The 12,395-nt window shown below is 40.9% G+C and overlaps 1 protein-coding gene across 5 annotated transcripts in view; it reads left to right on the top strand.

The window, feature by feature from the left end:
* The first annotated feature begins 7,302 nt into the window (after positions 1–7,302).
* The window catches only part of LOC124612325 (biogenesis of lysosome-related organelles complex 1 subunit 4), a 69,730-nt gene continuing 64,637 nt past the window's right edge, over positions 7,303–12,395 (top strand). For all 5 annotated transcript variants that reach the window (XR_006979528.1, XM_047140462.1, XM_047140461.1 and 2 more), the window contains exon 1: positions 7,303–7,446. Coding sequence is in view for 4 of the 5 variants with exons in the window: in XM_047140462.1 (XP_046996418.1) it covers positions 7,387–7,446 (60 nt within the window). In the remaining variant the exon portion in view is untranslated. The remainder of the gene's footprint in view (positions 7,447–12,395) is intronic.

Here is a 12,395-nt window from a genome sequence, read left to right on the forward strand (position 1 = left end):
TGTCAAAATCTCTGCAGTAGTTCCTGCAACTAGCATGCACACACAAAAAGAAGCGAGCAGAGGAATTCAGTTCATATATGTAGAGAGAGAAGATTTGATAAAACATTTCTGTATACTCACTAAAACATGACCACAATTAACATTTTATGTTTGCATGCAGTAATATTTTTGTATTATGTTTTTGGCAGATGAGAAATGTAAGTTCTAATGGCAAAAAGATATTTTTATGTCAAATAAATACGATTTAACAGTTTACGTATTTTTTCCTTTGCTTGTTCTGTGAAGCTTGGCTTCTTGCAAAATCTCATGATTTTAGGTCAACAAGAAGTACCCTACATGTTTTGATGAGTGAGTTTGTGGCATAAATGGGAATACATTTTAATTGCATTGACCCTAGAGCCTTGAGTTGTTTACACCTCAAGGGACTGTAGATCTTATTATGTGACATAAATTTCAAACTGATGCGTTCACCCATTCCTGGAAAAAGAGGTCTTGATGAATGAACAGACAGACAAACTGATAACATTTGATCAAAAATAGTTTTTCGTATGATATAGTTACAAATTAACAATTTTCGAATTTTTTCTATTACTTGTAGTGTGAGACCTTGCTTATTAACAAATTTCATGATTCCAGCTCAATGGGACGTAACCTACAGGCGTTAATGAGTGAATTTTCGAGTATCAAAATATGTTACCTAATTGACCATGTCGTTTGACTGCGTTGACTCAGAAATTTAAATGTTTTGCACCGTTAAGGGGTCATAGACTTTAATATGTTATACAAATGTGAACTTGAAATGCATGCCTGCTTCTGACAAAAAGGGTTCTGAGCAGGTGTATGGACAGACAGACAGACAGATAGACAGCAAACCAATCGCATAAGGGTTCCACGTTTACTGACTGATGTATGGAATCCTAAAAATACGAACTTTCTCAGTAATGGACTAGATTTATGATTGGATACAAGATTTCCGTGCAGATAGAACGCAACACATCGCTCTTAACGGAACAAAACGAGAGTGATGTGAATGTAATTCCCAGAGTACCACAAGGAAGTGTGACAGGGCTATTACTCTAAACAGCGTAGCTAAAAGGTCCAGTAGGAAGCGTTGGCAGCTCTTTAAGACTGTTGACAGATAATGTAGTTATCTATAACAAAGTAGCAACGTCAAAAAACAGTATATATTTGTAGAATGACATACACAGGATAGATGGATCATGCAGGCTCTGGCAACTTATCCTGAACATGAATTTAACATATTGCGCATAAATAGGAAAAGAAATCCACTACTGTACAACTGCACTATTAATGAAAAATTGCTGAAACAGTGTGTACCGGGTGATCAAAAAGTCAGTATAAATTTGAAAACTTAATAAACACGGAATAATGTAGATAGAGAGGTAAAAATTGACACACATGCTTGGAATGACATGGGGTTTTATTAGAACCAAAAAAAAAAAAAAAACAAAGTTCACAAAATGTCCGACAGGTGGCGCTGGACAGAAAAACGTCAGTGACTCTGCATGACAATCATGTATAAAAGGAGCTGTAATGAGAGAGAGAATCAGATGCGCCAGCAGTCGCAGTATGTTGGCGTTACCCGAAAAGGCGCTTTTAGTGAAGCTGTATTATCAGAATGGGGAATGTGCTAGTTCAGCGTTACGATCCTATGGCCATAGGAAGGGGATTCGAACGGGTAAAGGTCCGTTGACAAATGCAGCTATGGCGAGAATGATTTCCAAGTTCGAAGCCACGAGTTGTTTAGACGATAGACCCCGTAGTGGCCGACCGAGCACGAGGCGTAATGCTGCTGAGACAGTTCAGGAAGAAATGGAGACTGTAGCGGGTTCGTCTATGCACGAGGAAGTCAGCGGTCGTGCAGTCGCATGTCGCACTGGCATTCCATACACTAATGTTTGGTTGGCACCTAGGCGTCCCCTCCGATGCTATCCGTACAAAATTCATTGGCATCATGAACTGTTACCTGGCGATTTAGTGAAGTGGAGGGCATTTGCGGTGTGGGCGTTTCAAAAGTTGGCGGAAGATGATGATTGATTAACGTGTTGTGGACTGACGAGGCTCATTTCACGCTCCGAGGGTCTGTGAACGCCTACAACTGCAGAATTTGGGCTACCCAAAATCCTAGAACTGTCGTGGAAACTCCACTGCACGACGAGAAAGTCATGGTATGGGTTGGATTTACCATATCTACCGTTATCGGGCCTTTTTTCTTCGAGGAAATGCGTGATTATGGTTTTGTAACTGCTACCGTGACAGCTGATAGGTACGCCGACATGTTACAGAATCACATCATCCCCAGCCCGGCTGATAAACACCTGCTAGAACGTACGATGTTTATGCAGCATGGCGCTCGACCCGATACTGCTAGACGCGTGAAAGATCTCTTGCGCGCGTCGTTTGGTGATGATCGTGTGCTCAGAGGCCACTTTCGTCATGCTTGGCCTCCCAGGTCCCCAGACCTCAGTCCGTGCGATTATTGGCTTTGGGGTTACCTGAAGTCGCAAATGTATCGTGATCGACCGACATCTCTAGGGATGCTGAAAGACAGCATCCGACGCCAATGCCTCACCATAACTCTGGACATGCTTTACAGTGCTGTTCCCAACATTATTCCTCGACTACAGCTATTGTTGAGGAATGATGGTGGACATATTGAGCATTTCCTGTAAAGAACATCATCTTTGCTTTGTCTTACTTTGTTATGATAATTGTTGCTATTCTGATCAGATGAAGCACCATGTGTGGGACATTTTTTGAACTTTGTTGGTTCTAATAAAACCCCATGTTATTCCATGCATGTGTGTCAATTTGTACCTCTCTATCTACATTATTCCGTGATTTATTCAGTTTTCAAATTTATACTGACTTTTTGATCATCTGGTACTGTACAATAGCTAGAGATAACTATTCAAAGTGACCTTAAGTGTAATGACCACATAAAGCAAAAGGCAGGAAAAGCAGATGCTAGTCTGAGAATCATAGAAAGAATCTTAAGGAAATGGAACTCATCCACGAAGAAAATGGTTTACAAGGTACTTGTTCGACCGATTCTTGAGTATTGTTCATCAGTCTGGGACTCTTATCCGGTAGGGCTGAGAGAAGAGATAGACAAGATCCAACGATGAGCGGTGTGTTATGTTGAGACCTTTTAGTTGGCACGAGAGCGTTATGGAGATGCTGAACAAAATCTAGTGGCAGATGTTACAAGAGAAGCATAGTGCATCAAGAAGAGGCTTACTACTGTAGTCCCAGCCGAGTGCATCCAGGTAAGATTCAGACAACATATTACTTCCTCACGTTTAACGACAACAATGAGAAAATTCGAGAAATCAGAGCTAACACAGAGACTTACTGATCATTCTTCCCACGCCCCACTCGCGAATTGAACAGGGAAGGGGCAATCAGTGGTACCATAAGTATCCTCCATCAAACAGTGTCAGCTGACTTGTGGAGTGCAGACGTAGGTGTTCAGAAATACAATTACCTTTCTCTTTATTCTGATCACTGTATCCCTTGCTGTTAACTTTCCACAAACATTTGTGGCTCCTCTATATTTCAATATCGCTTAGTTTTGCTCAGATCTGAAACTCCAACTTCCAGGTTTGTGCATGTCTGATGTCTGGGCAAATTTTCGATCCATGCGCTATAATCTACATAAGTAAATGTGCCGAATGCAGACAGATTGTTGCATGTGGATCAGCCATATATCATAAATAAATAAGTAAATAATCCGTAACCCTTTCAGACCATATATGCACAATTGTGTGGGTACATTCTTTGCCAGATTACCACGACATGTTTAAAGTGCGACTGTTACAACCTGGACCAAACAATAGTGCCAGTACTCTGACAATGGCTGCCTTGAGCTGATGTCACAGAGACATTGTTAATTTCGTTATATTCTACTTGTTTTCAGAGTGCATAAAAATTTAGAAATATAGTTGAATGATGAATGAATCAAATGTAGTTCATAAAAATTGTTTGTTCAACACTATTTCTACATTAGATGCTTCGATAATTAAAGTAACACACCTGTGTGGGTTAGGCTTTTACTCCTTTTTTTACCGATTTCAGTTGTTGAGGTTAATGGGTGTCCATCTTTCTAGATACACTGACAGGTGCAGAGACTGAATACCTTCCAGTCAGTCAGATGTGGAGGACTTTAGTAGTGGTGATGACATTGTTGATGAATCTTGCATGCCATCACTTAAGAAGAAAATTGCTGAAAGTAGAACTTCATCTGATGACTCCAAGGAGCAGCCCCTAGTTTAGAACCAGCAGGTAGCAAATTTAAATGAAACACAAGAGCAAATCCAAAATGAACAGGTACCACAGTGTGCACAACAACTGAATCTAGTGACAGCGAGAAAACATTTATGGAGGAAACGTTCTTCTTCTTCGCAAGGCCCTCCGATATCTGACATTTTCCATGAATCACCAATGGCTCCTATGAAGTGCTTTCACACACACCTTCCCGGCGAATTTTTTGAGCTTGCATCCACATACACAAACATGTATCATTTATCTCAAACAGGCCACATTTTGGGAGTTACCATGCTGAAAGTAAGAAAATTTTTTGGAGCGCTCATTCTAATGGGCTATACCAAATACCCCACCTATGAGCATGTATTGGCATTGTGGATTTCACCTTCTGTTAATGGCAGACAATATCACAAGGGTCATTTCTTTTCTGTATGAAAGTCGTTGCATGTTGTTGATACGAATCGTTTTCCGGAAGGGAAAGTTCAACCTGCAATTGGGTTCATGAGGAATGCCTGTGTCAAATTGCCTCACCCCAGTGGAGGCCATTACTCTATCGATGGACAGATGATACCTTTTACTGGTCGTTGTTCCTTGAAGCAATATATACCGAACAAACCACGCCCAAGAGGTTAGGAAAGAGCAAGAGGTTAGTCCTAGATTTTGATATTTGCCAGGGAAAATCAACGCCTCTGCGTGAAAGCAGCTATGGCCTAGGGCTTAATATTGTGCTTCCACTGATTCAGACATTAGAGAGAGATTCTTATCTGTTCTTTGACAGATATTTTATAACCATTCCGCTGCTGGAAGTTCTGCGAGAAAAAAACGAATTGTATGGAACAGGAACAACCGTGTGTAATAAAATTAGAGATTGCACCTGACTGAGATGAAAAAATTGAAAAGAGGTGACATGGAAGAATTCTGCCGGGATGACAACAATGCTGTCGTCATTCAATCGCAAGACAAAAAGCAATGGCATTAGCGTCAAACTATTTTGTATGCAATTCAGTTACAAATCTAGAACAGTGGACCAAAAAGGAAAAAGTGTTTGTCAGTATTCCTTGTACATAACGTGTTACAAATTGTAATATGAGCATGGGAGGAATTAACATTTGTGTTCAGATGATGGAGGCCTGCAGAACATTTATAAAAACAAGAAAATGGACTCTGAAACTCATAATTCATCTCATAGACCTTGCTTTTGCCAGTTCCTGGACAGAATCTAAGGAAGCTTGTCAAGTTGCTGGAGTACTTGCGAAGGATAAACTAAATCTTTTTGTGTCCAAACTTTCGGTGAATAACTGAGATATAGACTTTCTATTGGATTTTCCTGTATTCGCTAATTTTCTTAAGGCTGGTCCACACGCAACGATCTGTCTGCGCAAATGTCTGCGCACATGTGATGTGCGCAGACAGATCGTTGCGTGTGGACAGAAGATTTGCACCAACCTGAGGTGTGTGCAAACCTGGAAGTTGGAGTTGGAGGTTTGAGCGAAACCTCTCAAATCTGTGGGTTCAAACCACATCTGCGCAGACAAGTTTGAGCGTGTGGACAGGAGATCGCCGCAAATCTGGCGCGAAACAGCTGTTTGCTCAGTCTAGTGTTTGTATTTGTGCGCACAGAGCATTAAAATGGCTGATACTCGTCAGTGTTCTCGAGAGTTTGTAAGTGAATTCATTGAAATATATAGAAACCACCCATGTTTGTGGAAGATTAAAGTAAAGAATATAGTGACCGAGACAAAAAGACAGCCGCATACAATGCTCTAATTGAAAAACTGCGGGCAGTTGACGTCTCGGCAAACAGAGAAACGGTAATAAAAAATAAAAAAATTCGTTGCGAACTGGCGAAAATATTTGCGGATGGATGTCGAAACTTATAATTATCTCTTAAAGCTTGTAACCCCTCATATTATGAGAAAAAATACTTGTATGAGAAGGGCAATTTCTCCTCATGAACGGCTGGCGGTAACATTAAGATTCCTAGCAACAGGAAGGAGCTGCAAGGATTTGGAATTTTCATCTGCAATATCGAAACAAGCATTGAGTGAAATAATACCCAACATATGTGAAGCTATTTACGCTTTCCTGAAGGATGAGTTCATGAAGGCATGTCAAGTATATTAAGTCTGTCAGCGAATTGTTTACCGAAAAGAGTTATCCAAAGTTCAGAAATCTAGAAGATCTGGTGTAGGAGTAGATCAAGTATACCAGCCAACGTTATGGTATTTTGATCTGCTTGTCTTTCTTAGTCATCAAGAAACGCCAAGACCAAGCAGGAGTACAATTGAAGATGAAATTGGAGTGCCAATGTGCGAGGAAATGGAACACGAGGTAATGTAAAACAAAACTGGTTCGCCCTGCAACTCTCGCAGTAAATTTACGTGAAAAAACTACTTTCGCTTTAGCAGCCACTGTCTACACCATTTTGACCGCTTTCTCTGTTTCCTGCGGTTGGTCTGAATGCTTTTCGCAACACAAGTTGCGACCACAGACCACAACAGAACTTCCTCCATTTCTATATTTGAAAATAACTGAATTAAATTTTGACGTTCACGGGGAGCGTAGTCGCTTGCCACTGATATTTCATTTCTACACCGACAGATGGCGGGCGAGTAGTAGATTGGGGTTTGTGTCGTGTGAACACACCACATTTGCAGCGATCTTTTGCATGTACAGACATCTGCGCCGATGTCTGCGCAGACATCGTTGCGTGTGGACCGGGCTTTAAGGAAGGCATTCCAATTTCATTGAGTTTCAATAAACAGTTTTCTCTCAGGCAGACGGCAACTTTTGGCTAACTACAGTATGAGACAGGATATGAATCAGCAGACACCAGAGCTCTACCTCCAGCACGGAACCAAGTCAAATGCATATTCTAGGGTCATTTCCAGAGTTAATATTGTTACTTCTTCGGTCGACAGACGCTTCTCGACAGACTGGCTGTGTACGTGCTGTGTACGAAGCGTACATCTGTGACGACTGATCTTGACCGTACTACTACACTCTATGGTCGCCGATTGCGTCACGCGACGTGTTTATGTTGTTGTTCTTGAACAGGTGTCTGTCGGTAGCATAAAGTTTTGTTCTGTTAGAGCAAAGATGATAACCGACTTAGCAGATGATTACGCATCATACTTTAAACTTGACGTAAATAAAGAGGCAAGTAAAGCGAAAAAAGTGCCAATAAACGAGGTCTTTTTGTCTCTCTCTCACACTCGTACCTATATATTGGAACTATTAGTAGAAGACCTGATACTGTTGGCATACTGGAAGTAAAGTTAAACGATTTTTGCGTGTGTTTTAATTATTTGTTTATATTAAATAAACATTTAAATAAAAGAGATCCTAATATTTCCCAGCATCACAGTTTAGAATTTGAATAGCAAAGTTTGGATTTCGATGTATTGTGATGCCAGCATATGATATAAATACCTGTAAGTTATCGAGAAAATGTGGCAAAAACGGAGTTGCGCACGCAACTGTGTTTCTCCGCATTTGTATGCGAGAGTTAATACGTCATTCGCAGCAGTGCATTGTCACTACTCTGTAAACCATATATTTATCTACGAAGTTTGGATAGTTCGCCTTATAATTTATCATAAAAATACAGTCATTACGCCTGTCTAATCAGAGAAGAAACAGTACACAGCACTAGAATATAATTTTTTCATCATTAACTATATGTCCATCATCATTTGGAGTCTTGTCATTGTTGTTCCATCCAGTGCTTTTTGTCAACATCACATCATCTCCTTCTCGTGCGTATCAATCAATGACGTCAACCACACAATGCATCCTGTCTCTGAACTGCTGTATTTACTAGTTTATCTTCACTTGGTAAACTTGTTCACCGCTTAGTTATCAAACAACATTCTTCTTCGCCCTTTTCTTCTTGCACACCAATTTTCCAACTGTAGAAGAATATATTTGGTGTTCTATAAGCTGTGTCCTAGGTATACAGGATGTCTTCTTTTAAATAGTGTTCACATTTCTCGCAGTGTGTGATTCGTCACAATACTTTGGTGTTAGTTATTCTTGCTGTCCACAGTATTTTAAGCATTCTACAGCAAATCTACATTTCAAAGTCCTTAATTTTCTTTGTTGTTGGCTTATAAGTGTCCATTCTGCTGAAGCGTATAGAAGTATGTACCAAATGTAGCATCTCACAAATCAAACTGTAAGGTTAATATCTAGGTCTGTATTTGTGAGAATTTTCTTGAATTTTGTGAAAGCATTACAAGAGTTTTCCATGTAAAATTTTATCTCCTGATTTCCAATCATCTTTGAGCCATGTTCCAAGGTTCTTAAACTTTCTATTAAAGAGCCACAGAGTCAAAGATTTCCATTTGTAAAGGCTGTCATGTGACATTTATAAAATGTGTCTTTTTGGTGTTTGTATTCAGACCTAAACTACTGCTGTAATCTCCTACTCTGTTGAGGAATTCTTGGAGATACATGAATTACAACCAATTAATACTGTATCATCAGCATAGTTAATTTTATTGAAGAAGTCTCGATAAATCCTTATCCATTTTTTTCTATATCACCAAGAATAATTGACTTCTCTGCAGATATTAATAAAGTCGCTGACCTCAACATCACATGTAACCTTAGCTGTCTGATTTAAATATAAATTCTGTATGCAGTTGAAGTCTTTCTCATCTATATCAACCCTTTTGAGATTTTCAGTAAATTTATGATGATGTACACTGTAAAAGGCTTTTTCATGATCACTAAACCAAAGGCCTGCATTTTAATCCTTATCGTAGCAGTCTGCACACAAAAAATATAATGCAGCTGTTGCTCCTCTTGCACCTATACCTTTCCTGATCCCAGGCTGTTTCCCACCGATGACTCTCACTTGGAAAAACACTGCCTGACAAAAAAGTGTGGCACACAGAAAGGAAGGAAGAAACAAAATTAAACTTGACAGTTTGAAAGTTTATGAGATGTTATTCCAGTGACTACAAAATTGAGTGAGATTTACAAAGAAGTATGACATTGCACCCCCCCCTGGCATGGATGTGTGCACTGATTCGGTCGGGTAGGGTTTCAGAAAGCTGTTGCATCCTTTCCAGAGGCAGATGCTCCTCAACTGCTGTAACTGGCCCTTGATATACTGTGTACTGGCACTGGAGTGGGTTTGCTGTGCGAGCTGCCCCCATGTGTGTTCTACCAGGGACAGACCTGAGGGCTTTGCTGGTCATGGGATGACCTCGAAGTTACACAGATAGCTCACAGACATTTGTCACGTGTGAAAGAGCATTGTGCTGTTGAAAAATGGCAGCGCACCCTGTCGCACGAGAGGTGACACAAGAATGCAGAATGTGTTGGCGTACTGAGCACCCGTGTGCCTTGCCAAAATGTCGGAAGGATGGACCTCGCCCCAGGTCACTGCCACATTTGCCGACGACAGTCGTCCTGAGTAGTCCAGAACTGCAATTGTCCACTGAACACAGTGTAATGCCATTCATCAGCAGTATATTCGTCCAGTCATCACACTGCTCCAAAGGTAGCGTTAACAGCTGCCTGTGTGTGGGATGGTACTTCTCCCATCCAGCTGCTTTTAGTCTCTGACCAATGGTGCAAGGTGACATAGAATTTTTCAAAGGAGTCAGCTACTTGAATGAGATTTTCACTCTGCAACGGAGCTCAGTTGGTAGAGAACTTGCCCGCGAAAGGCAAAGGTCCCAAGTTCAGGCTCGGTCCAGCACGAAGTTTTAATCTGCCAGGAAGTTTCGAGTCAGCAACTGATATGAAACTTACTGGCAGATTAAAACTGTGTGCCGGACCGAGACTCGAACTCGGGACCTCCTTTCGCGGGAAAGTGCTCTACCACTGAGCTACCCGAGCACGACTCACGCCCCGTCTTCACAGCTTTACTTCTGCCAGTACCTCATCTCCTACCTTCCAAACTTTACAGAAGCTCTCCTGCAAACCTCCAGAACTAGCACTCCTGAAAGAAAGGATATTGTGGAGACATGGCTTAGCCACAGCCTAGGGGATATTTCCAGAATGAGATTTTCACTCTGCAGCGGAGTGTGCGCTGATATGAAACTTCCCGGCAGATTAAAACTGTCTTCTGCAAGGTTGCAGGAGAGCTTCTGTAAAGTTTGGAAGGTAGGAGACGAGGTACTGGCAGAAGTAAAGCTGTGAGGACGCGATATGAGTCGTCCTTGGGTAGCTCAGTTGGTAGAGCACTTGCCCGTGAAAGGCAAAGGTCCCGAGTTCAGGCTCAGTCCAGCACGCAGTTTTAATCTGCCAGGAAGTTTCGAGTCAGCAACTTGTTCCTAGATCACAGGCATGAATGTGAAGGGGTTATAATGTTCTTGGTGCACAGTACGATGTCCTCCCTTGCAGTGGTCAGACAAAGTTGACTGGAACCTTGATGACGAATGTGCCCACCCTCATGTCTGCATGCAGTCCAACGTCGGGCCACTGTGACAGCTGCCCTACAAACCTGGACACTGCACGATTTCACCAGCTGTCCAAATGGAGTCTCACAATAAGACTCCTTTCAACCTCTGTCAGGTACTGATAACACCTTCTCATACAAGTACAGGGCATCTTTGTGTCTTTCACAGTGATCACTCACCATCTGCCACTGTTCATACCCTTTACATGCCCTACCAGGTCTGGTAACAACACTAATGCATTCTGGTTACTGTTCTACCAGCCACAGCGAATTGCAGCTCCAGTAATTTACAAGCCCGCTGTGTGTGTGTGTGTGTGTGTGTGTGTGTGTGTGTGTGTGTGTATATGAAGTTACATTGACGTCCGACCTTGTTTTCTGAGTGCTTCACCTTTTTGTTAAGTTGTGTATTTTAAAGGAGTACCTCATAAGACTAAAGAGTTTGTCACAGTTTTCCATGTTGTTCTTTTTTGGTAAGGGAATGGAAGATGATACAGTCCCTGGGTAAGGCAGTGACCTGTGTCATAAATTTTGTTAGTAACCTGTGTAAGACTGAACTTCTTCATCAAGAAGGCTAATGAGTCCACTGGAGTGTCATCGGCTTCTGTTATTTTATTGGTTTCTGTGTTTTGTATGGCTTTCATAATTGGAGATTCTGTTAGATTGTCATTCCTAGAAATCTCAACATTTGATCTGTCTCTAAAAAAGTGTTCCTAATATAGTATTCCAACGTCTCTTTCTTTGCTGCATCATCAAGAAAAATTTTACGAGACATTTTTTCTTCTTTATATCCCAGCAGTTTCTTCCAGCTTTCATGTAAACCAAACTTACCAGGTGAAGCTTTTAAGGCTTTAATTTCTTCACACTTGCATTGTAACTAGCCTATTCATTTTTTACTTCAGTAATTTCTGACATTATAAGTTTCTGAATATTGTTGTAATTGTTTTGATCTGTCTGGGCTCTCCTGTTTCAGTGTTCATCATCATGTCATCCATCTCTTGTTTTATATCCCAGTTTATACTGAGTGGTGGTTATCATAATGTTTCTTCTCTCTTCCCATACTTTGGTGCAGTTTTCTGGACCAGAGGTGTCCTGTAGTTACTATTTTACTGGTGATACACAAGGCCACTTCACTTCTGTGTTCAGACTGTTTGAGTTTTTCATGGGGTGTCTTTGCTGAGGTGGAGTTTTATCTTTAGAGAAACAGTGAGTATACAATCAGATAGTGTAAGTGGTCCAGGATAAGTGGATCAGCTTTACTGAAGTCCCAAAACACTTGTTGCTTAAAATGTATTCTACCTGATTACGATGTATATAGTCATTGAGTTGGTAATTTGAATGAACTATTGGTGACCATGTTTTCTTCCTGAATTGCAGTTGCAATCATCTTTCTCACTAATACTCCTATACAAAAACGTCCAACCAGATCTTCAAATCTGCCATTTTCCAGTTTGGCGTTGAAGTCTCCCACTATTAATATTAATTTCATGATGTTTTGTGAGGGTAGGTACTTCCTTGATTTGGTTGTAGAAAGTGTCTGCTTCTTGCTCATTTTTGTCGACAATTAGTGCATTCCCTTGAATTTTATAACACTCTTGGAAATGCACTGGGGAGAGTATAACGCCCACTCTCTAATATGATTTTGGTACTGGTTCCCAGAATAAAATAGTGTACCCCGCCAACAGTAGAACAATCT

This window comes from Schistocerca americana, chromosome 4, assembly GCF_021461395.2.
Source record: "Schistocerca americana isolate TAMUIC-IGC-003095 chromosome 4, iqSchAmer2.1, whole genome shotgun sequence".
NCBI classification, from domain to species: Eukaryota; Metazoa; Arthropoda; class Insecta; order Orthoptera; family Acrididae; genus Schistocerca; species Schistocerca americana.